General features: G+C 45.7%; 1 protein-coding gene across 1 annotated transcript in view; it reads left to right on the forward strand.

Moving 5' to 3' along the window:
- The window catches only part of CD81 (CD81 molecule), a 180,286-nt gene that overhangs the window by 14,148 nt on the left and 139,596 nt on the right, over nt 1–26,542 (forward strand). The window contains exon 2 of the mRNA XM_069223186.1: nt 24,205–24,319. Coding sequence (XP_069079287.1) covers nt 24,205–24,319 — 115 coding nt within the window. The remainder of the gene's footprint in view (nt 1–24,204; nt 24,320–26,542) is intronic.

Below are 26,542 nucleotides of genomic sequence, written 5' to 3' on the forward strand. Positions count from 1 at the left end.
GGTATGTCACTGTTGCTGAAGTATTGTTTTTGAGTGTTATCTAGCTAGTGGTGGAAGTATTGTGGCATGTTTGTGAAGGGGTTGGATTCCAGTATATCACCAGACTTATTTGACAAAACTATATATTTTAAACATCGCCCCTTATGTGTAGATTTTTTTTTGTGTGTGTTTTTTAATCTCTGTGTGTAGTAGAAGGTTGCCATTAACAGTGGTGTTGCAACGTTATAGGTGCTGGAGGTGTTTTGATATTATTATTCAGGATTATGTAAGGTGGATGCGATGGAACATTATTGTGGATGATGTTGGGGTCTATTATTGAAGTTGTGGCATTGTACTAGAGGGGAGTTATGTGACCTTGGAAGAGGCCTTTTTGTTCTCACGTTCTGGGTAGTCTTGCGCCACCGTTGGTGGAGGATTTTTTTGTGTAGTGTTGGCGGTGTGGTGTGCTGGCTTGTGTTAGCTACAAAGATCTGTGCTTTAGGCAGGGTTTAATTTGTGATAGTGGTAGACGGTTGCAGCCATGGCACTAACTTTTGGGGACCATGAATTACTTTTTGTCATCTGAATTTGACCCAGAAGAAGTGAAAGACCGAAATGAGGAGTAATAGATGGGTGGGGAAATAGTTGCAACGAGGGGAAATAGGCATGACACGTGCTCTATTAGTGACACAGACATGGAGAATCGGATATTGGTATGAAGAGGCATGAGGTGGCATTACCACTTGGCAACATAGGTACTTGGCAAACTGGGGGTGAAGAATGGAATGTCTGCCCGGTTCTTTCCTTGTCTGTTCGATCTAGCCATATTGATACAGCCTTAGGAAGGCGTATGCATTACCCCAGTGCTTCGCAATCTTTGGACTTCTGTGAACTCCCACTTAATCATTACTTGAACCCCCACGCAATTATTGGAATCAAGGGACCCCCCACCCAGAGTCATTACTGGAAGCCGGAGACCCCGGCCTAAAAATTGTTGATGATATGAAAATCGAAACCATGCACAAATGAGCATTCATCAGACCCATACACAAATAACACATTTTATTTAATTTGTAAACAAATCTAAATAAGAAATAATTGTATTAGGAAGGTTGGAGCTTTTGTAAATTCAGTTGAAGCCACACATCATCAGTATGATATTCTGTTTGATGCACCTGCACTGCTCTCACAAATCAACCTGAAGATATTCATTTTTAGCCTCCAATTTCAAATTCCTTGACATTTACAGTACGTTTTAAAACTTTCAGTTGTACATTTAGCCACTTTATTTATGTACACTTTATTAACCTGTTAACATTATTTAATTTTCTAAGCAGTTGCGGATCCCCTGAGTAGGTTTGCGGACCCCCAGGGGTCCCTGGACCACAGGTTGGGAACCACTGCATTACACAATCAACCAAAGTGGCATAACATCCTGCTTCGTTTTCTCTCCTTGTGCTGCTCCACTTCAGCCGTATGGTGTAGCATTTTGTTTTTAGGGGGAAGACGTATAGCTGACGGTGAGGGTATTGCCAAAGAACAGTTTTTTTTTTGGGGGGTGGAATAATTTTTTGTCAGTGGAAGTTTGTGTTAATTGGGTGTTTAATTAGCTGTTTTTCGCAAGCCGTTAAACGACTCTTCTAGATGGAATTACGAGGAGTTGGTAGACTTCTACTGATGTGGGTGAACTTCGGAGCATGTGATGTATTGTTGGTAATGTTCATGGTGTTTCTGGAGGTGTTTCCATTTTTCTCAGTGATGTTTGTGGTTTTCGGTATGGGAATGATGGAGGTATTTTGGTGATTGACAAGCTGGAGAAGGCAACAGGCAGCCCAGTTAAAAACTCCAAATAATTGGGCCTTCTGTTTTTTTTATGTGAGGTGTGTGGGTAGCTTGTGTCTGGTTGAGTTGGGATGTGTTTTCACACTGTGACAGGTTGGTTTCTGAATCAGTTGAAGGTTTGGAGTTGGTGGTGAACTTTTGCAGTATTTATGTCTGGCTTGTTAGTGCAAAAAGGACAGATGATGGGCAGAATACTGAACAATACAAACATTCATCTCCAGTCACAAAGATCTGGATTTAATTTGTTTTTTTTCCACCACACCACCCCAGTTAGGACCCAGCCATATGCAGATTAGTCTTCGCCCTGTTCCACATTGGAATAATTCAGCCCAAATTGCCAAGCCAGGTCCTCCCTGGACTGCAAAAAAGCACCCTGGGACTGGTTTCAGAGTATCTCCTTTCATCAGCCAGTTTAGCTTGATTCCAGGGCGCAGTGAGCACGAGACTCGTGTCTGGGCATACCCTTCCCACTTAAAGTGTCAAAAGGAGAAAGAACAGATGATGGAACGCTGAACAATGCAAACATTCATCCCCAGTCCCATCCCCGTGCTCACTGTGCCACTGGATTCAGGCTAGCCTGGCAGATGAGGGGTAAATACCCTGAAACCGGTTCCAGGATGCTTGTGTCCAGAGAGGGCCTGGCAGTTTGGGCTGCACTGTTCCCATGGGCAACGGGGCAAGTCTGATTTCCATATGGCTGGGTCCAAGATGGGTTAAACCCAGATCTTGACTAGGGGATGAATGTTTATATTGTTCAGCATTCTGTCCATTATCTTTTCTTTTTGCCTCTTGTTATGCATTAATTAAAATATGCATGTAATGGGATTTGGCTCTACCACACAGAACGTTTCTCATCTTATATTTTTTTTAATTAGATTTTTCATCGGATACAAAAAAATCGCGCACCAATATAATTCCCTCCGATTCACTAAATATTTGGAGTGTTGCAAATTAAGTAAAGAATAAAACTGTAACAAGAACCCCCCTCCCCACTTCCCCCCTCCCCCTTAGTCTAACAGGCAAGTCTCGCACCCCCAGTTGTACTTCTTGTGTGTCCATCTTTACGCTGTTTACATCCGTCTACTTCCTGCATGTTTTTACGTTTACAGAGCCATTCATACGCTGCACTGTGGAGCCTGTAGCCATCCCGCTCGGACAGCGAGCACCAAGACCTTCAGCTCCAGGGCTGTGGACGGTGCCTACCTATTGAGCGGATATGCCCTTCTGTATATCAGTCTCTGCTCCTACAAAGTTATGCAACCCCTCCCAAGTGTCTTTCTCCGGTTCCTCTAACCGTAACAAAGGCCAAGACATAGCACGCCCCAAACCTCCCTTCAGCCCACAGATGACCCACATGTATGTGGTCTGGTTGGTGGAAAATCGGATAACTGACGAACCATTTCGGCCCATTCCATCACATCTTCTGCAAGAATATCATCCCTCCTCATTTTCCTCATGTGGAGTTCCAGGGCCACACCCCCATTTCCACCATGGCCCGAACCCAGTCATCAACTGTTGGGGCCCAACCAATGTATTGCGTTGCTTCTCTTGGTCATTATTGTTCCCACGATACAAAATTTCCTACCCGTCTACTTTTTTTTTTTTTTTTTTTTTTTTTCTCTCTTCTTGTGCCATTATTCTTCATTGGGTGCACCAGGGAGTCTCCTTGTCCCAGCTGTTTGGCCTACAACTTCGCTTTCTAGAAAGTGCTTGTATTGGAATACAGCGGACACTATTTCACATCTAAAAATTACTTTCACTGATTATACTGTCACATTCAGTTCTTTCGGCTCCTAAAATACTTTTTGCTACAATTTTCCCACTGCATTGGCAGACCCAATGTCTCTCTTTAACATGCTAAACAGTAGAACATGGGACGTGCATGCTTGTGGTAGCATAGTAAAGGCTGCTAGCACAAGCATTGTTGGGCTGCTATGAGAGAGGTTTAGAATGTTAATGATACCGGGACTGCTCTGGTAGGTTGCTGCTGGTGGACATATCAGGGTCCTGGGTAGCAGTAGCTGATGGCGTTCACGGTTCTAATGTGTTCATTTGAATGTTGGGTGGCTGACTTTGTTGATGAGATAATGATGAGTATTCTGTTGCAAAATGTGTTATATAGCTTTATGGGGGCTTGTTTGGCGACATGTTTCTTTTGCGTTCATTGGTGCCACGGGTTTGCATTGGGAATTGTATGAATTTTTCAGGAGATTTTATACTAGTGGTTCCTTGGTTCTCTAGGTGATGAAGGTTATAATGCAGTTCGGGATGTTGGTAATTGGTTGTAAGCTTTTGACAGGGATGTTGTCTCACTGCTGCGATGTAGGCGTGATCATGCAGCGCTTTCTGTTCTGTTCCCTCGTGTGATGTTATAAAAGTAGCTATGTTACTGCTTGCGCCTCCACCCCCGGCACAGCACTGTCTGCAACAGTCACCTGTGGTATAACATGTTTCTAGACCGCTGGGTGTGAATAGTCTCACGTCTGGCACCACAGTGAGGCCACCGCTGGATTCTGTATTTGGTATTATTATTATTTTTTTTTCCAGTCTACATTCAATGACCCGACTAAGAGTTGGTTGTCTTAAACGCTTCTTCGAAGGTCCCATACTTCACTGAGCCCTTGATCCTTAGCTCAAATGTAAGTGGGGGAAAAACTAGTTTATATCCCACATTGGTGTGGTACTGATCCGAGACAGATCTCCAAAAAACTTAGATGTTTCCTAATAAACCACCATCAACACACGATTGTACCCCTGTCTGCTCAGTGTAGGGGGTACATTGTATCAGTTTGCACCAGTGCAAGGTACCTGTTGTGAACACCACTTAGCAGAGAAGCAGCATGAGCCAACATTGTTGCAGTGTATCCTACATCTTTGTTATAAATGTAAACATCCAGTCGGTGATTTTACGAGCTTGGCTGCTAAATTCACTAAGCTAATTTAGTTCCCTCAAGTAATGGCAGTAAGTGTTTTTTTATTTTTTTTTAAAATTTATTTATTTATTTATTTTTTTGCCTCGTCGTAATTGACCAATTCTGCTTCTACAAACACTGTCAGCTCCGTTTGATTCCAATGTGGGGTTCATTACGAGCCCTGCGATACTTTGATGCAGAAGTACCGCAACAGGTAAATGCTGTTGAGCTCTGATCCGGCATGTCCAAAAATAGCACATCTTTCACAAACAAAACGTACTCCATTATGAACGTTTACATGCCCTGGCCCTGTGTTTTAATCCATACAAACGTTTTCATTTTTAGGTCGAGCGAGCAGGCACTTTGACCTATTATAATCTATCTGTGGGTTTTTAATCCACGCGCCCATCGCTATGAGTGGTTCATGGACTTGCCTTACAAAAATCCTCAGCTATCATTGGTACATGCTTTACGTTTCTCCATCCTTGGGGCGGTTCTGTTACTGCCTTGGACACTGACCCTGTAACATGGATAATTGCATGATGCTTGCAGATACGTTTGACAGCGAAGGAACTTTTTTCTTGTCTCTCCTTTGTGGTCAGGACGGCAGAGGCGCTTTGAATTGGCTCGCCTATGTCAAATGTTTTACTTAGCATTTTCAATTTATGTGGCAAGAAAAGTCCAGTTAGGAGTTTACAACGCTAATAGCTCTAACTGAGCAAACGCAAGACCTGTTGCATTGCAAATGCTTGTTGTACTTGGAGTTGCACATATGCAGAATGCACTAATAAAGAATTGCTTCAATTTTGTGTGATGCTACAGAACTCGGACTAATGCACCTCGTAATAGGGGATCACTTGGTTACATGGCACATCTTCTCCGCCTTGATAAGAGAACACTAGATTGGCATCGCTGGGATCATGATCAGCTAAGGTGTCCCTTCCTTTGTATGATTATCTTGAAACAAGTGTCATCTAGGCCTTTGCTTTATGTAAAGTCACCTTCTGGAAGCTTTGGAATGTCCTCTTCTCATCTTAGCACTAGATGTGGTGTCATCACACATCTAATTATATGCAGGTCCAGTGTTGTGTAAAAGGCTTCATCCCTTGTAAAGTTTGCTCCCCTTTATACTCACAGGTCCTTCCTCTGTAGCACATTTGTGGAAAAGTTATTGAAAGTATCAAACAAATGATGGATATCTTGTTTCCCCAACTTGGACTGTCCCTTCTCAGCAAGTGTATGTAGTCTGCTGCAACTGCTTGCCCAATATAGTCTTCCACGGTTTATGGGAACTCTTCTGTGTCGCACGTGGGGTGCTGCGCTTCTGATTGCGTGATCTTTGTCCCCAGGATTGAATGTTGCCTCTAGGGTGCCTCCCTGAATAATTTGTGATTGATACCACATTGATCACTCCTTTTGTTAGTTATAGCTTTGAGACTGATACCTGTGGCATAATAAGCGTTTATAGCAGAGGCATCTCTTTATGAATGTGTTCTGTGTCTTAAGGCCCACACTCTCTTTTGCAGTGTCACTTGGATTCTGCGTCTGGCGTGGGTGTGAACCGCATCCTGGTTTGTCGTCACATTTCCTGGCAGTTGAGAAAGTTGCGGAGTCATGTTCATCAAGCCTTCAGATATGAGATCGGGGGTGCAGGCTTATATTTCATTTTTTTTATTTCCGAAGTGAAATTTTCTTTAGCCCAGTTTAAAAAAAAAAAATGTATTTTATGGAAGTTGATTATATTTATTTTTTATATGTATACCAGATAGATGTCTGCCTTTTCCATTTGCACAATAGACTGGTCTATTTTCGGCATAGCCACCTTATATTTGGGGATGGTATAATATGGTAAACATTTTCCGCCTCCTTTAGGTACATCTATCCCTTGATCTGTTTTAGCTCTTCAGGTTCATATACGCCCCTCCCTCTTCTGCATTGAGAATCGTGTTGTGGGTCATGTGTGGCGGAACAGCTCAGTTAACACCGTCCTTATGAGGTGTTGATACTTGCCCCTGTTTATGTTATAGTTTTCGGAATCGTTTTCAGTGATTTTAATTCGGATTTGAAAAGTCTTTGAACATGTTTGGTGTTGAAAGGCCGCGTCTTATGCTGCAACTAATTGAGCAGTAAAGATGTGTTATGTTTTGTTTCAGGACACGGGCTGGCTCAAGTTTTTTAATGGGAAATGCCAAATTGCTATTGGGATGATTTCTTTTTTTTTTTGTCCTGGATACTTTCAGCCTAAAAGTATAAATAGGCCACCAAACCGTATTATAACTGTTTTTCTTAATTTATTGCGTGCAAACTTCAGTTAACAAATACTCTATAGGAACAGATGTCTGGGCGCCTATTTCTGTGGATATACCAAAGAACAAAAAAAAATCTTATTGGGATACAAGTGAAATGAGTGCTAACAAATCAAGGAATAACTGTAATATTGAATTCAAGGCTACTTTATTTCATTAAATATTTTCCCCACAGCTTAGAGGCTACATAGGAGAACATTTCAAGTACGGATGTGAGAATTTAACCAGACGAAAAGGAGTGGCCCTTTTGACTTGCTTCAGGTAAAACATATGTCAGCAAGGGCATTCTGTTATACGAGGTACATCAAATGAAGAAAATTCAAGTTAGAATATTTGTGGGAAGAAAAGCTTGAGAAATGTCGGTCTGTATTAACCGGGCCTGTTATCGAGAACTCGACCCGGCGTCCCTTTTGTCAGCAGGGCGGCTGGGGGTGGAGGCGGTGGGGGGAGCCCCGGTTTCTCCATCTACTGGTTGAAATGGCCACGTAGTTTGGCTCGGCGCTTGAGAAGTCAGGCCAGCAGCATGCCCTGGTATCGGCGCCTTGATCGGGCTCGACCTGCCGTCTGCACCGCTACCCAGCACCGAGACCACAGACTGACAGTTCGGGGAAATAGCACCCACCACAGCAACCACTCTCTCTAACTGTAATGGATCATTTCCAGCAAGTGTGGCATGTGCTTGCACTCCTGCAGCGAAGTTGTGCCAGTGTGCGGTCTCTTCCTCCAGCCTGCTCCTGGCTGGTAGTGGCCCTTCCTTGGCCACGTTCCCACGTTGACTGTCCCCCGTCACACTGTCCTGGGTTCTCTCCCTTTGCCCTCTGTTTATCCCCCCCCCCCTCCCCCAACCCTGCGCAAATAGTGGCAGCTCTACTGCCCATATTTTTTTTCTCTTTTGAGCTCTTAAAAAATAATGTGCAAAAATAAAGTAAAAGTATATTTAAACCCATTAGCTTTGCCGGTGTTCGGCTGAAGTGGTACGTCCGCTGGCTCCATCGGGGTCAGAGAGAAGCTTCAGCGCTGGCCTGAAGATGGGCCCTGAAGTGTAACTACCGGACCCACTGCCGTGCCCTTGCAGCCATGAATGTTGGCAGGCCTGAGCCTGTTTATTGGCTCCCATCCCCGCTGCTGCCCCCGTCCTCCGCAGCAGAGGAGATGCGAAGCAAGGCACACACGTACTCTGCCTTGTGGTCGCTGCCTTGTTTCCCTCGCCGATCATAAGTGCAACAAAGTCTCCGGCCTGTGCACACTGACCCAACGCAGCCTGCGCGCTCGCCGACCTTGGGCCGTGTACACAGTGCTGAGGCCATCATCTAGGTGTGCGCAGCTTGTAGTTTACAATGTTCGCCCACGCGGCCCTGCACTTGGATACATTTGAGCCTTTTCCCATTTCCATCTTTCCCTGCAAATGATTGGACAACGTATATTTGGAAGACCGAAATCAGAAATATCGGTGCTCGAGGAAGTTAATAGTAAAGGGGCTATTCAGTCCAGAGAAACGGAGATTGGCAAAGCCAGCTATTTTCACCTGTGAAAGCTATTGGCTTTGCCAATTTCTTTTAGCCACGTTGCACAACAGCGTGGCTGCTGTTCAGCATGGCAGAGATTTAGTGGAGTGGGACAGTACAGTTGTGGGAGACCGTAATTAGGCCGTCAGTAGAGACGGCAGATGGGGTGAAAGGAACATAAATAAGAAGCTATATGCCTGTTAAAAGTAGGGAAGCACATGGCATATCTAGGAAAGCGCTTGTGTATAGATATTTTTTTAAAAAGCATCGCAAAACCAAAAGGAAAGAACAGACGAAGAAGCATAAACTTGGTCCATGCACCTGGGAGGAGTAACAAGAAGAGAATGGAAGCCTGTGGGAGCTGAGCAATCAAAAGATTGCAAATGAGAAGACAGCTAATGAGATGGCGCTGGTGGGTTGTAAACTCACCGAATTGTAAACAATACATATTCCAGCACAGCATATGTGCTGTGTAGGTGAGGCTAAAAAATGGTTGTCTTGGTACCGTCCTGCATCACCAACTGTCAGCAAAAACAGACAGTCTAGAATGTTTGTCAGCTGGGATTTTGAGATCTACTAACACTGGATGGCCCTTTTAATGTAGTAACTGAAATTATGAAGTTGGTCCGCCTCTGAGACAAACTCATAGTTCATTTCACTAAAGTGCACATCCTGCATGTCCGCACTGAGCGCCTTTTGTGTGTCATTCCCAGCAGGGTCTTGAAAGTGACAAAACTTCCAGGGACTGAAAGGCGAACGGAGGATTTTCGGCTAAGAGTACGACTAAGGGGAATGGGGTAGAGATCACCCTTCCACCCCATTTCTTTACGAAGCATGATAAACCTGTCCAAGAACCTTCAGCCCCTTAATATTAAACACAGTGTTCCGAAACCTGCTATCTTGCAGTGAAGAAACCCAGGAACTTGTGAGCAGCCACTGAGCAGTCATTAACTCTGCAGCACCACCCTTTCATCCAGACAGTTCCAGATGTCTGGGAGTCTGTCCTCCCCTTGACGCTACGGAATCGAGAAGGTGCTAGCAGGAGCCTCCAAATCGGAGTGTTTCCTAGGCAATTCCCTGCATGGACAGAATCAAACTACAGGGTTCCCCATCATGTTTTTATCCAGGCACTGAATCAATGAAAAGTCTGGCGAGGTATGTGGGGCACAAGAAGAGAAACGCAGAACCTGCTGCTCATGGCCTGAAACATTGCAAGGAGAACCAGAATAACTCCTTGGCAAATTGAAAAAAATGCAGCCCATTTGCTTGTGTTGCTCAGGTTTTGAATGCATGCTGCTGATATGCTCTAAGTTCTCCTCTGTCCAGGACCCAAGTTGAAAGGCAGAGGGCCCCTTAACCCCCGGCATTAACAGTCATCATTATGTTTGATATTCTGTCCAAGGAAGAATGTTTCAAGCCTTTAACACACCGCTGCTACCCTCTTCCAGTTTGAAAGTAATGTTTTCTTCCAGTTTTCAGCTTACCTGGGCTGCTCTGGAAGAAATTACTACCCACGTATCATCTGGTATTACTGAATTACAGAAAGTCAGAAATGGACAACAGTCGCCTGAGAAATGGGCTTCCTTGGTAAAGGTATTAAGGGTCATAGTAGTTAGGATTGTTTTCACCCCTACGAAAATAAACACATGAGCGCATTGTCCATAAGATGGATGGGAGGGTAGACAAACTTGTAGAAAAACATTTTTTACCAGTAAAATTGGATATCTCCGCCTAGTGAATTGTGATTAATATGTGGATACTGCTTCAATGGATTGAAGCTGGTTTGATCCGATGAGCCTTGTTCAGCTCCAAGCTGTCATTCCACTTTGCATCTTGCTGGCATTAGTGGGGTCAATCATCAGTGGAACTGGCATAACAATTTTGGATGACTTGCATTAATTTTATGGCCATAACAACTCAAAGGCTACCGGTGGAGCATAATGTATAAGTAGGCTTACAATGGTGTCAAAACACAAGCCGCACACTGTGACCATTACCGAGTCCATTGTGTCTGCCATAACTAGTTAGCTTGAGGGTACAAACTACCAAAGGCTTACCATCCTGCAAGCCCTCACTGCAGGAAGAGCCACTATAAACGTGACTCCTTTTGAAGAAGTTAGTTGCATTTCTCCATGTCAGAAAGAAATCCCTCGCTCTATGGACATCTGCACCACCCTCAGTCCTTCCTATTGCTTCTGTTGTGAGGAAGAACGGAGCAACCACTTGATAGGATAATTGTAGTGACCCACTTGAATGAAGCAGGGTTAGGGGCCTGCTCCTTTGAAGAAGTCATGAGGAGACAGCTTAGATTGAATTACGAAACAAATTGGCAGTATTTCTCCTGCAGGTTCGCGAACCTTGAAGGTTGACCTCTGAAAAAGTAATGTCACCTCGGCTAACAGAAGGATAATCTGTTGAGCTTCCTTTCTCAGACATGGCCATGCACACATCGGTTGACCATCAGAGGTTAATGTCCATTCTGTAACTTCCCAATGCTTTTATCAGTCAGGATCCCAGTGTAGTTCATTCCCTTCCACTGCTCGTATAGGAGACCTTAAACTGCGGCCTTCGTTAATGATTCCCTTCTTTGTGAAAGAATGAATGAATGAATGAAGTAGATTTGTAAAGTGCAAAACAGCTGCTCCAAAAAGGAACGCGCTGGATGAAAAATAAGAGCCAGTAGAAGAGCAGGCTGTAAGAAAGACCAACCATAATTAGATCTCTAAAGAGGTGAGTCTTTGAGAGGCTCTTAAATAGATTCTCTGAGGTCACCCCTCCAATGTGACCTGGTAAGAGGTTCCAGAGTTTTGGGGCCTTAAAGGAGAAAGAACGTCCTCCGGCTCTAGACTTTTTAATCTTCGGAATGGAGGACAATTTGTAATTGGCTGAGCGTAAGGCTCTGCAAGGAAAATAGTGTTTGATTATGTTGCAGATGTAACCAGGGCCTTTCTGTTTAGGGGCCTGAAACTTTACTGTCCAGGCTTTCTATTTAGTCTTTGCTTGACAGGAAGCCAATGTAGACTTTTTAGGCCATTCCAAAATGATTGCCCTTTGGGAATATTCAGCACAAGTCTGGCTGCCATATTGTAGACTTGTTGAAGTCTTTTTAGCAGTGTTTTAGGAGAGCCCAGGAGCAACACATTGGCATAATCGAGTCTCAAAGTTGTTAGTGCATGAATGATGGTTTGCCTAGTGTGCTCAGGCAAAAAGTTGTTGTCTTAAGGTTTTCTAAAGGGGGAAAAACAGACTCCTGTGATTGTAATAATGAAAGGTCTAAAAGTGAGGGCATTGTTTAGCATGCCCCCCAAGTTTTGAGCGATTGAAGGGGTGTGGTGTGGTCAGGAAGAGTCCCATTACAGAACGCCACAGGTAGGTCTGATGTGGACAGGATCCGAAGATCAGAACCTCTGATTTATCATAGTTTAGGCAAAGGTAGCTATCATCATACATCCAACCAGCAACTGCCGATAGGCAGCCCTTGAAATTGGCTGAAAACGAGAAATCCAGGTGTTTAAATCTTGTCCGACAGGATCAACCAGTTCTCTTCTCCCCAAGGCCATTGCGTAGGTGTGAGCCCTGATACTAGAGGAGATGAATAGGTTGGATGGAATACCAATCTGTAATTGAGGTCCCTATAGTCACAAGTGCTCCCCCTGGCTCCCCCCTTTCTTTCAGCCAACGTTCATGTTATTTCTTCATTTAATAAATCCACATTTTCCAAAACACCTTTTTTCATTACATACTTCTGGGCTTTGGAATCAGCTGCCAGCTGACGTAAATGGTCTAATCTCATCCTTCAGGAAGAAATTTAAGACGCCTCTCGACTTTGCTTTCTCTTTCGTTCTGCGATCACATGTTTTTTTTTGCTGGCGCCTGAGACCTCTGGGCACAAGTGTGCTCTATAAATACCTAGCATAACACGAGCTATGTTTTTCAGCCGGTGTCTCTGCTGCCAGTAACTAGCATCTCTGTGCCAAGAAATACATTGCAGCACTGAAATTTTAGAGGCTTGGGAAGAACCCTTTCTCTATTTTTAAATGTCTTACTAACTCTCTGGCCCCTTTTGTCTCGGTTCAACCCCCCGAATTTTATGTATGGATTTATCTAGCTTCTTTCTCTTCCCGAAGTACTCGTGTTGGGGAATTCTTTTTCCTGGTCCACTGCCTGGCGTTCTCGCTCCCTGCCTCACCATCCATCCTCTGTCCGCAATCTTGTCGTCCTGTTTGATGCTCAGCTCTTTATTTCATTAATAAATTCACTTATTCTTTTTTTCTTTTCTCCCCATGAGGGTCACCAACAAATAGTTACCAAATCTTGAGGCGCATCTCTGCACAGCTCCTGTCTCCGGCATGGACTACTCTGTTGCTCATTTTTATTGGATCCCCTTCTACTCTTTCACCAGGCAACGGTGTTAACAAATCTCTAGATCTTCATAGGCGCTCCCCTCATTCTACTCATCTGGCCTCGGTGTCCTGGATTTCCATTTACAAGAATTACACAGTTAAGCCCTTGCCTTTCTTTGAGGCCTTCCCCTCTCATCCTCCAGAAACCTCTTCCATCCAGTTCTGCCAAGCCGCTGGCAGTCCCTAGGAATGGAAAAAAAAGGTGCCTGCGGAGGGCGAACCTACTCTGATATCTCCGTGGCTTGGAATCCCCAGTTTCACCCAAGTGCTCGCTCCCCCGTTTTCAGAGTTTTAAAAAGCGCTCAAAACATCAGGTGGGGGACCGCAAAAGGAAGCACTCTGTTGCTCGAGCAGGCCAAAAGGGAGGCGGCAGCAATCGTCAGGGGTGGCCCAGGCAGAAATATGTAACTGGGCGACCCTGCTTGCTACTTACATGCCCTGCCGCCCCTGACTACCGCGTGGGCGACCCCGCCACTGATGGGAGCAATCAGTGGTTGCTCACCGTGGGAAATTCAAAAGGAGGCCACCGTTGGCCACTGCCTGTGACCGGTCCGATCCGGCCCACACCGGTCTTCGGTGCCCCTGACCTGGCTGCTAGGCCCCTGCCCAGTCTCTTTGTAAAGTGCTCTGGCCCTCTTCTCATAACATCAGGACACACTATACTGGGCATTTGCAGACTTTATAAAATACCTTCATTCATTTATTCAGGCCGCTATGGAGCTCTCTAGGGCGTTTCTTCTTGCGGCTTTGCGTGCATTGAGAAAATTGTTGTTGCCTTGAAGATGACTCTCTGAAAGAGGAGGAAACTGTTTCCGTTTCCGGAAAGAAATGTTTTTTCTTTGAACCCTCATGCAAGTTTCTTTCCATCGCCTTTCCAGGCCACCAATGAAAATAATCTGTAAGGCTTTCGATTTCTTAAGACATTTGTACCACACCCACAAAGGAAAGTTTCAGCATGAACTGAGACTCTTTCCGCCTTGCTACCAAGACCTGATTGGTCATGAAGTGCTGGACGGCAATTTTCTCTGGGGCTTTCCCCGCTTCTGTTTGCTTAGCTCCATCTGTGGCCCTTGCTAAAATTGGTGAATATGCAAGGTGTTAGAACCCCAAGGGTCTAGAAAATCCGATCCCTCTCAGGCTTTTTGCAGAACAGCTTGCTACCTCTTTCTCCGTCTGTTTCTGCTGTGTTGAAGTGCGCTGCCGCCTGCATGTTCCATGGCACATGCATTCTCTTATGAGTGCTCAGAAGTTGCCTCTTGCAGCCCTCACACAACTGTCTGGCTGCTGTCTTAAATGTTCTGTCCTCTCAGTTTTTCACTCTCAGTCCTCTTGCACCTCCACTTGAGCTGACAGTGATGGGGAAGAAGACAGGACCTGGGCAATAACAAATATTCTTACTGGTTTATTTATTTAGATGTACAGACCACGACTTGTGCCCATTTAGTTACTCCAGAGTGCCAGTGAAATAGCGAATGGAAGCATAAGAGCCCCATCGGTGGATGGAGTTTCCTGGTGCAATACTATTCAGTTGCTATCCCTGGTGGTCTGTAGTTAATTAAATACATGCTGGAACTACTTGATTTCAGGCCTTTGTTGGAATGGTTCTTAGTTTGGTTCTGCCCTGCCGACTAGCTTCACTCGGGTCCCCACCCTGGTTCCCTGGACTCTTAAGATGTGCCGCCTTGTGTATCCCGGTTGAAGCCTGCTTATGAGATAGGTTGCCGATTCTTGCCTCAAGTTCCTGGTCAAGTATTGAGCAGTCGGTCCTCACAGGGATCATGGACCTCCGTTCCATTAAGCCTTGTGAGTGGTTCAAAGAACTCTAAACTATTCTTGCACTTTAGGAGCCAGTGAAATGCCTTCAGTGCTGGTTTTCTGTGGGTGCTGTGTTGGAGGGTTGGATGGATTTGGCTGCAAGTATTACCTGTTAGTTGGTGTAGGTGCATAACACAGACCCCTGCAGTGCGCGGAGGGCACCCTTGAAAGGGCCCCTATTTGGTCTAATGACTATGGATATGTTAGATGTGGGAGTGTGGGGGCCCCACATTAAATTGGAGGAAGGGAAGAGGAAGGCACATCAGTTTGCGTTGTCACTGATGACTTACCCTAGGACATTCCCCAATTGCCTGTCGTCTCTAACTGACACCAGGACCGGACTGCAAACGTGAAATTAAGTTCAAACCAGCCACATGCTGCGGAGTTGGCAAGTAGACTGGGGGCCGTGCGGCATGTTTTGGGCATGTTATCCCATCCTGCTATAAAACGAGTCCCTTAGCTTAGCCAGCAGCCTACTTGGGAAATGCTAAAGTGATAGATGGCCAGTCTGACCATGACAAACCCTGCAACTTGCTTGATTTCTGCAACCCCCCCCCCCCCCCTCCCACCCCCCCAATCAGTTTTACCGGCCACTACAAGGAATCTTAGGTCGGGCGGCACATGCTTGTTACATATACGCCTCCGCGAACACTGCTTCTCACTTCCAGTAGAGTTGCTGCTCAACTGAAATGCAGGGTAGTGTTGACTCGCTGTCCCCTACATGTCACACTATGGTGCAGGTATTTCACGCTCTTGAAATCCTCTGCATGGTCCCCTGTACACCAGATGTTGATGGCAAATGCCTGTGGGATCGCTAACGGTAAACACAGCTCAACTGCCAAAGAGGTGGCCGAGCCACTGAAGGCTCAAGCCAGATGCCTGACTCTACCTGAGATCCTCATGGACCCTTGAGGCCGAAACGAGCCGAGCTTTCATATGCCTTCTGGCCATGGGCTAAACCGGTGAAACTCAAACTACAGCCGCCATCTTGGACCTTCTCATGAAGCCCTCGGGTGAACAATGGGACTGGGCTGCTGTTTACATGGCCGAGCAGCACCATTCAGAACATTTTTAAATGCCTGGCATTTATTTATAAGTGAACTGAAGTAAAAGAGGTGTCCTGCAGCACTTAACTTTAGGAACACCTTCATTTTTAAAGACACCTTGCAGCAAATGTGTTTTATATATTAAAAAAAAAAAGTATTTCATTACCTGTAGAAGTGTTTTGCCTTGGTAAATCCAATTTTATTTTTATATATATATATATATATATATATATATAATATGCATTGAAAAGCATTTTTAAAAAGTGATTGTTTTCAAAGATGAACTTCGAAATTCACCACCCTGTCGACAATGCCAATAGTGAACTAATCGGTAGTTCTGTCACATTGCACCCTCTGGGTGGCCTGGGTTTGTATTACACATGGACATTAGAGTTTACTAGGTTTTTGTACCGTACACATCCTGTACCAAAGCATTCAGTGTGCTATCATATGAGATAATAAAGATAAAGGAGGCATAGTGTAATAAAACAATTGCATAGGATCACACAATATGGTAAAGCGTGGACTCTAGTATTCATCCCAGATTTTTTGGTTTCACATTGGGCAGTTCAGCCACCCCTATCTTGCATAAAAATGTAATGCTTTGACTTGAATTCTTGGTGCATGAGATTAGAGCATAGGTGGTAGACAGAAGCTCCATGAAAGGTCGGCTGAGGGTCCAAGAGAACTTTGAAGTGAGCCACTGCCAATCACTTGGCTCGAGTGCTCACTTCAGTGGCTCAAGCGCCTCCATGATATAATGGCATTTGGGAGTCAAAGGATAGGTGGATATGATTTGATTATCCAACAATCTGGTGAAGCAGCAGTACTAACACCGCAGTGGGGGACTCCTTGTTTGGTGATTGATCACTTTCTCCATATCCTATATTTTAGTGAGTGGACTATGAGACTTAGCGTTATCTTCCCCCAAGGGTAAAATAAAAATGTTTTTGATTACAGTCCTGTTTTTCTTATCACATCCTTACCGCCAGTGTTTAGTTTGTCTTTTTTTTTAAATGGGCGCATGCCATCTTGTTGTATAGTTTCCATCTTGTTTAGTACACAACTGCTGGACGGTGAGTAGTTCTGATGGTCAGACTGACAGCTCTCACTCAAAAAATGCTACTGTGCTATGGAACTTGCCCAGACTCCAAATACAGACCTCGCAGCCCGCATATTTTGGCAAAGTGGTAACGCCTGGATTAAACAAGTCTCCCAGTGCTGTGGCTAAATCTTTTGCACTGTCCTATGTCTAACAATGGAGATTTGGTGTCTGCCAACCACGGTGAATCGCACCCTAGTTTGGGTCTTTGCCACAATTATTTTTAACTTGAGCCTGCTTCCAGGGACTCCTAAAGTTTACAGAAAGAAACTAAAAGCATAAGTAGACTGAGGCCTAAGATTCTATTTCATTCTATTTAAATAATCAAGTTAGTTATTTTGAGCACTTCACTTGAACAAGGTAGTGATAGCAGGCAAGGCTTCCCCCCAGGGTGTGGTAGAGGAATAGCAACTCGGACCATAACAGTATTGTCAAATTTATGTCTGTTCTATGGATCAGGGGTTAAAATTAGAGGGCAGTATGGACTCGCACCTCAAAATAAATCCCAGGACTCACTGTCCACAACATTTGCAAACGTCGCTTCTCCTACACCCCCTTACAGCTCCCTGCCCACCGCTCTGCTGGCATCCGTGCAGCCCTCAGCAACACCACAGACCATACGTTTTGACCTCTGGGAAAAAGTTTGCGAGAATAGATGTGGTAAAATGTAGAGACCAATATTAACCGTAGAAGTAAAACGGGCAAGTGAACGAGTTAATCGTCTCAACCTGTGATCAGTCCAAAGCTTCCCTACTTGACTGAATTGTGTGAACCTCGTTAGTTGAGAATGTGGGCTGTAAAAAAAATATATATATTTTTTTTTTCCATTGCCCATAACCAAGGACCGTGTGTAATAAAACTCTAGGCCACATACGGTTGCCCAGGACTAGCTGACTCGTCTCTAGGTTCACTGATGGTGCTGTCACCGGGGCGCGAATCTTTAAGCACATGTTTAAAGACGATCACGTTAGTTTGATAGACTCCCATGCTTCCCTCTCGAATCGGTACAGGGCGGGAATGTCGACCAGTTCATCGCACTGACCTCTTCCCTGCAGCTCTCATGTGGGGGCGTAACACAGGCACCCTCAGCTCCAGCAGCCCAGGGAGGGGACCCAGCCCTTACGAGGGCCCCGTTTACCCCAGGATGTATTAATAATCGTGGGGCATGGCGAGAAACGGAAGAAAAATAACGGGACTGCGCGGGGGCCTCGCTTGCGTTCCTGGGGCTACTCGCTTCACAAGAACTAGGACAAGGCAGGGGCCCAGTTCAGAGCCTTTGGCAGGTCTGGTGCCTACAAATGAGAAGCGGCCTCGCCCTCCCTTCGTGCCCACTGACTGTGCCGCAATGACTTCCCGTAGCTAGACGATGGAGTCGCCACGGCTCTGGTCCCCGGGCAGCACAGAAGTGTTCGTAGTGATCAGACGCACAAAGCAAGCTCGTGCCGCCTGGCCCCCCGCACAGACCCCCGCGGCAGCGCCTGCAGTCTGCTTCCAGGGTCGGAGTCTGCGGGTCTCCTACAGGGCCCCGCAGTAGTGCACGCTTCCGGCGTCCGCTCTACGGGAGCCTCCCAGGCCCGCTTCGCCACAACCGCGCGCGTGCGCCGGTGGGATCGGGAGCCCGCCCCTTTGTCCCAAAGGGTTTTCTACCGGATGTGGCGAGAGTTCCGCGTCCAGTACAGTTAGTGTACTGACAGATCCTGTGGCTAAGCGGGCGAGGGAGCCACTACGCTGCCCTTTCTGGGCTCGGTTCAAGCTGCCTTGGCGACGACGTACGATTTGATGATGCGGAAGCTACACCCCCTATTATAGGTCGCTTGGATGTTTCGGGGCAGGTGTCATGCAGAGACTTGCATCTGTCATGGCACTCATAGGCACATTTTGTGGTTTGGTATGCAGGGGCGTGGCTGGGGTGGGGGGGGGGGGGGCGGGGAGTTACACCCCCCAACAAATGTATCTTGTGATAAACCTTTGGATACGGGCTTCTTTTGGTACAGAATGGTGAGGTGTCGTGTCGGATTATACCAGAAATTTTACACACAAACAAAAACACACAAACTCATCTGTCTGAAAATACTTCAGACATTTGGTTATTTCACAAAATAATGTGCTTTCTCTCACTTAGTGCCCCTGCTAATCTGCATTCCTCTTCCTTTCCGCTGGCCCTGAACCCCTCTTGTGCGCCGGCTTGTCGTACAATGTATTTTAACATTTATGAGCCAGGTTGATTGCAGGGAATAGTGACCCCCACTTCAAATCTTACAGACCAAGCTACGCCCCTGTTGGTATGATGGCTGGCATTGCTTGGAGGCTCACCTTGCTGAGGTTTGAGGTCAAAGAATCATCTGAGATTTTTTTTAAAGTGCTATTAGTGACTGGAGGCGTCACCCTAGGACACCGGGAGCACCGGGTTGTATCTTGCCAAAGTTGCATTTTTATTTCCTTTTACTTTCATAGTCTGTTTTCATCTGTAACACCGTGCAGCTTCTAGAAAGTTGCCCTGGGCGTTTACAAAAACGCTAAATAGAAACGGACCTGGCAGGGCTTAGCGAATGGTTGAGATGCATATTGCACTCGCTGAGGGCGGCTGGGCCTTGGATCCCAGAGCCTGGCGGTGGTTGCCGCTTCTAGGAAGATGCTTGCTGAGTAGGGCGAGCGACAAGATGGCGAACGCCGCACCCAAAGGCGGGGCTTGCCAACCCTGCACTGCATCCATTTAACCCTACATCCATAGACTGAAAAGTGGACGAGGGAGCCAAGGACGTCCGTCCACTCTGCACTGGGGGAAGGGTGTGCGAGGGAGGGCGTTATGGGAAGGCGGCTTGCACAATGCGTTATATTTAGCTACGGTTCTGCGTTTCCTCCCTTGCCAGGCCGAGACATTCTTCTTCAATTAGTCCCCACTTGAATGTTGGGAGGTGAGGGGGATGGGCAGTGGTTTGGAGGGGCCTTTAGCTGCGAGCAAGTACATTGGCGCTGAACTCATTTTACAAGTATATAAATGCTGATATTATGACTTAAACAAAAAGTAACCGCTTGTAGGATGTGTGACGATGAGGTAACTTTAGCACCGTTCTTCCCTAATTCCAGCGCCGCCAAAGAATTGTGAACGAGCTTGTGTGGGCAACTGATGAGTTTGTGCTGCCATCCTCTGGATCTTCCACTGCCAGTCACAGCTCATACCTCGGAGTCCTTCTGTTGTCACTGACTGCAGACGTGGCCTCTCAGGGATCTATGTTCATTGCAGTGGCTGGCCTCTCTTGGTGCCACAGCTGCCCAGAACTTTAAGTGGTATGAAAGGGGGGGGGTCGTCTCCTAAAAGGGTATGGCCTCAGGAGCACAACTTAGCACCCTTCTTAAGATGGATTGCATTTGTAATAATGGGCGTGACTTAAAATACGTAAATCAGAATCCTCTACCTTTCTCAGCCTGTCGCCTGAACAGTATGTGGTGCCTCATTGAAATCTGTTATTGCGTTCAACCAAATAAACGAAAGGCGGACACAAACAAGCCTGGCCTATTGGCTTTGCAAGTTGTTGGAAGTTTCAAGTAAATGAGTAACCACGATGGATCATATAGATTAGAATTTAAAATTTTCAGTTCTGCAAATGTCTGTGAATACAAATATTACTAAGGTCTGTGGAAGGGGATGGACATCTTCAGTGTCCCATTCACTCCTAAGCTCCACCTGCTTCCTTCCTTTGCTGACTCTTACTTTGTTAGACACATGCAGCGTTTGACCGCTCAGGGTGTCGGTCACTGACTGCTGACCCCTCTGCAGCTTTCTGCTGTCAGTTACTCCTGACTTTGGTTTACGGGGCGTCTCCACAGTTACACCGAGTGCAGAGCCCGGCCTCCGCTGTGGATGACTGCGGGATGTGACCCTCCTGGATGTCTGTGCTTTGTGTGTCTGCAGACCCCCGCATTTCTGGGGTCTCCCCTCTTTCACACTGATCGCAGTCTTCCGTGACAGCAGGCCCCAGACTCCGCAGAGGTCTGACCCGTTGATTGCAGAGACTGGCCTCACTGGACTCTGGTATGACTGCAGAGTGGGTTCTCTCTGGAGTGCCCCCTCAATTGTGGGGACTACAGAACCGGGCTTATTTGAGTCTCTCTGGCTGACACTGGCAGCAGGGCCTGGCTGTCCGCCCCAGCCCCTTGCCGCCTCTCTGGGTCTCTTCCGAGGGCTCGGTCACCAGACCTCAGCCTCGTTCTCAATACACCGTGTGCGGCTATAGGTCTGGCCTAGGCTGCAGCGCCTGCCCCTCCCGGGCTCCGCCCTTACCGCTGCAGAGCCTAGCCGAGCCGAGGTGCCCTCCCCTCCCATGACCCGTGAATTCAGAGGGTAGCTTTGCTCATCTGGATGTAAGCAGCCACTGCAGTTATCTGATGCAGACATTTCTGCAGGCCTTGCCTTATCCGATAACATTGTAGTCCCCCGCGTTTGCATTACAGCCTTTAGACTGAAATGCTATAAATCTGGGGCCATGTCTCTGCCATAGGACGTACTAGAACCGCATGGTTTATTTTGATGTTAACCATTTTAAATGTATTTAAACGTCCTGTATGTAAACGAAAGACCTGGTCTTTCTGTACCTTCCTCCGACATGAATTTCTGTGTGGTTTTATTTAATGGGTTTTTATATAGCGCGGACTTTACCCGAAGGTGTCGGAGCGCTTCACAATAGGCAAAGTAAAGATACAAGAGGAGAGGAATTACAAGTGAGCCTGTTACAAAAGCAAACGTTACATTACATGAGGCAATACGAAAGGAAAAAGTGACGTGTGCAGGTTACAAGAGCAAATAAAGTACGAGTAGAGGAAAAAAAAAAAAAAAAAATATTGCAATAAATGGTAGACACTCAAAACACTAAAACAATAGTTACGTTACATGAGGCAGTGGTGGCCGTTGTGCAAGTATCAAAAGCAAACAAGATATAAGAGGTAGCAAATGATATGTTGTAAAAGGAAAGGTGCCGTGTGCATGATACAAAAGAGTACAAAATACAGGTAGAGGTATAAAACTGCACTAAATGGCAGCCACTCAAAACACAAAAACACCCTGGGAAGGCACTTCTATAGGCGTGGAGAACAGATGGAAGGACTTCCTTCAGAAAACAGAGGGCTAGAATTAAATTTGGAAGTGTCTTTGAAGGAGGAGAGCTTTGAGGTCAGTTTTGAAGGCCTGGGAAGAGGTGGTGGTCCGAAGCTGAGGCGGAAGTGAGTTCCAGATTCTCACCGCGTTGCCTGAAAAGGATTGGGCCATCGATCTTTCCTTCTTGAAAATGGGAGGTTCAAGCAATAACTTTTCTGCATTACGTGATGGTCTGGAGCCCCCAGAGAGTTTCAGTTTATTCACCAGGTAGCGAGGGGAGGAGGAGTTCTGTGGTTTACTTCTAAACCTACAGCTGCCTCGTTAAGTAAGCTTCTGCTGGCCTGCCCCACCTACCCCACCTTGGGAGACTTAAACGTGGAAGGGATTACATTGGTTACCATATTGGAGGGAAGCCTTGGAACTCCAGTGCCGGCACCCAGGGAGAGACTGGGCCTTTCGACAAAGGAAAGGGTGTACTTCCACGGCTAAGAGCTGTAGGCCCCGCCCCCTCCGAGGGCCCCCATGATATCGCCAGCAGTGTCCTTATGCTGCAGTCTTCGGGCGCGTAGCCTCTGTTTCCCCGGATTGTTTTGGTGACTACTTAAGCCAATTAGCAAGGGGTAGCTTTAGAACCCTTCTCACCCGCCTGCCCTGTGACCGGCTGCCCAGGTAGAACAACCCTTTGGATGTGATTCACCATAGGTATCTCCACCTGGCTCACTAGCGTTTGTATCTGTAGTGCCCGCGCATGCAGACGTAGTCATCACCTCGGGCAGAGGAAGGCATGACCCTGAGGCAGGCACACAAACCCATGTCCCAATCCATGTACATGTGTAACAGTGCCCAGAGCTCACCCTGATGCCTGGGGTGGCACCAGACTTATTCTTGAAACCATGAGTGCACACATGGATTGTCGTTGGTGCCACATTGGTAATCCTAGTCTTCCTCCCGTACCCACGTGATGCTGGTTCCCAGATTCCCTTTCTGTTCATACTAATAGATTTCAAATCTCACTGGGTGACTAATGTTACATTTCTAGATAAACTCTTCATGGGAAGAGGTAGTTTTACATGCTATCTAGGAGAACTGTGGTGAGGGACGAGGCACCCCGAGCAAATGCAAAGCAATAGCCCCACATATCGGAACGACATTGGTATCACTCTGTTGAAAAAAGTGTTATTTATTTATTTTTATGTACAAAATGCAAATGAACATTCAGCAACTTCTTACCGAATCGCAATTTGTGTTTGCAATCCAATTCGGTATTTAGAAGTGTCGTGTTTAGCGTGCCAAATACCGAATCGCAGTGGTTTGTATTAATGTTTTGCAACTGACTTATGGTTGCAAAACAGCAGTATTTATCACCAGTTCAAAATTGGTGAGGACCCATTCGCCAATGGGTAAGGTGTCCCCATGGAGCCCCTTTCTCTTTGTTTGAGAATGTTAAACAACATGTTTTTGAGAACAGGCAGTGGTCCCATGGACCGTTGCCTACTCAAATGAAACTTAAACGTTTTTGAACATCCAGTTTCCTTTTAGGGAAAATAGGCTGATTTAAAAAATATATCAATAATTACTTTATTAAAAAGTAACCCCAGCAGACCACCGTCACTCTAATGTCTGCGATTGATAGTAGGTCACAATTTGCGACCTCTCATATTAATATTTATGAAGTAGTTTGATTTTATTACCCACTGGCAAATCGCTATTTTAAAAATTAAACAGTCACTCATAAGGAATTGTGACTTCCAAATTGCCACTTGGTAAGAATCAGACTTTGGAAATCGCAATTGCTAATGTTGATACATCTGGTCCTCAGTGTGTAAACCCAAAATATTGTCTCCACTGTTGCTGGACCCCTGATTTTTGCCATGTCTACTGATCCCAAGTGGGACTCCTCTGACAGTGAGATTGGTCCTCATCTTGAAAACCTGATTTAAGATGTTTTATGCCTGTGGTTCTTGTCCCTACTGAGCCCTCATCTGCTCCCTTCACTGTCCTGATTTTTTTGTTTTGTTTTTAATAACATGTTCCCATCCCAAAAGTTAATACGTTGTGCCAAGTTTACTGATGGACTAACAGGCCAAGAGTCCCTTTTCAAGTCTTGACATGCCTGATACTTGTACACCCCCCCCCCCCAAAGGTAAACAAGTAGTTGGGCTCCTGTGCGTGGAGTACTGATTCTGTGTTCTCTTTCCTCAGCTGGCTGGTGGTGTCATCCTTGGTGTGGCCCTTTGGCTTCGTCATGATCCTCAGACTTCCAATCTAATGATGCTGCAGATTGGAGAAAAACAGCCACCTACCACTTTTTACGTTGGTAAGTGCCTCCGGCCATGGACGTTCTGGCAGAGTTTCTCTTTATGATTTTTTGATTTTTCTCTTGTCTTGTTTGTTTTTTCTCTCTCTCTCTCTTTCTCACACCCCCCCCCCCCACCTTTTTTTGTTTGTTTGTTTAAAAGTACATCTATGGAGAGTCTGGTGGTGTTTAATGTTAATCTACACCAGAACGCTGCAATTAGTATTTTTGGGTCATAGTCGGGGCCCCTGGAATTAAGCAGTTCCCCTGCTGCGGTGTTTATTATTATTATTATTATTTTTTTGCTTAAATATTAAGATTTTAACAGAAGGTTGTTTTTAGTTCAGACGGATCAAACATTTCTAAAAATGCAGCAACATTTGTTGTTGCACAGTGAAAGGCCCTTCACTAAGGTTGGCTATGTTGTTAGTTGTTTATTGCTGTGGTTGGGCGGTAATGTGGTGAAACAATTGCCAGACAATGTTAGCATGTGTACAAATGACAACATGTCATAAGGTCAAACGATGGCCCGTACTACGCTGCAAAACAACCTTTTAGTGCCGCGTAATTCAGTCAACCCTGATGCATAATTTGATCCGCCCCTGCTGCTTAATTCCAACGGCCTTGGTCCTAATGCACAAGACTTGTGATTGACTGTAATTTTAAGAAATGCTGCCATTTCTCATTTCCCGTGCTTAATGTGGGTCAATCTGCATTTTTGTGTAAACTTGGCAAATTCAATAGTATTTTTGAAGTAGTTTACTAAATATTGTAACTTAACAGTTCTTGGCCATTAGTTAAATACGCGATGTGTGTATTTGTTATTCGTATTGTGTGGTTTCAGTGGAGACTTTTTTTTTATATCTGTAGATAGGGGGCGGTGCAGAGTCGGTGAACGGTGGAATAGTCGGTGATGGCAAGGTTCAGACTGAGTTTCTCTTTAACGGGGAGAGTGTCTATTGAGCTCTAATGAACACTGTTTCGCATGTTCATGCAGCTCGTGGCCTTGTACCATCGTAGCTTATATTTATCAGCAGCACAGACACATGCATGTAGAAATATGAACACACCTGACGCGCGCAGATAAACACACAAACGTTAGTGGCCTTAGCAGTCCTACTTGGCATCCATTTAGGTACTTTTTTAATGGAATGTGTATTCTTTCTGGCCTCTTATAAATGTCTAGAGTTTGATGCGCTTTGAGGTGGGTGGGTTGCAAACTGGAGATGGTGGGAAGAGCATATTGGGGGCCGTGAGGTTGAAAAGCTACTGTGTGGCAGGAAAGTGTTCATTAAAGCTGGTGACCTGTGTGCACAAGAGACCGTAAGTCTGACTGCTCATGAGTGACGTCATTAATGCCTTAACTCCTCACTGCACGACCAGTTCATTGCAGTCTCCTGACGGAGAATGGAGCCATTTTTACAATTGATGTAGCACCTTCCGGTCTTCAGTCCTCAAGTTTCTTACTAATTGCACTGTAACATTTCTGGATTCTCTGTGAGGTCTGCTGGTCTTAAAATAATACATGGTGTATTAAGCCAGATTCTGCTTAGTGTTGGCGAGGGAGCCTGCACTCCCAATCGTAACCAAGCCCTTTAAGGCTTCAGAGAAAAGCGATGCCCCAGACATTAGTGTACGCCGAGGTCGCTTAAACCAGGTGCACGATTGACCGGGCCATGGATGAAAGATGATTTTTTTTTTTTTTTGTAAGTAAATGTTATGAATGCATTTGAGCCTCACCTTGCATTGTAAGCTCTAGAGCCAAAAGCTATATACGGGATACACCCTACGTGAAACCAAGACATTTCGGGGTACAGTGGACATAAAATAATGTAGGAAAGAGTTTACAAATTTCGTTTCTTGGGCTGCTATTCTTCACTAAATCTAGCCTAGTTTATAACATCAGACACCGAGATGAGATGAAAGGAAAAAACTATGTACCCCCGTGTCTACGCACGAGGCTAGGTCACAGAGCTTTCAACCTCACAGTACAATGCGGTAGGCAAGCCAAGGCATAATACTCTCTTGATCTCATTGGAGAGGGGGGGGGGGGGGGGTGGCAAGTGTATGCTTCAGTTTCTGGTCTAAATCTGCCTTCTGATATCATTTTTTGAGTGGGTAGGGAGGGGTGTTCATATGGATGTCAACCCCTCTGTGAAGCATTCCGCCTTTGTCCACTCACTTCCTGCCCTTACATCCTGTAGCATAGGGATTTAGCTGACGGAGGACAGTTACTGGGGCCAG

This window comes from Pleurodeles waltl, chromosome 3_1, assembly GCF_031143425.1.
Source record: "Pleurodeles waltl isolate 20211129_DDA chromosome 3_1, aPleWal1.hap1.20221129, whole genome shotgun sequence".
NCBI classification, from domain to species: domain Eukaryota; kingdom Metazoa; phylum Chordata; class Amphibia; order Caudata; family Salamandridae; genus Pleurodeles; species Pleurodeles waltl.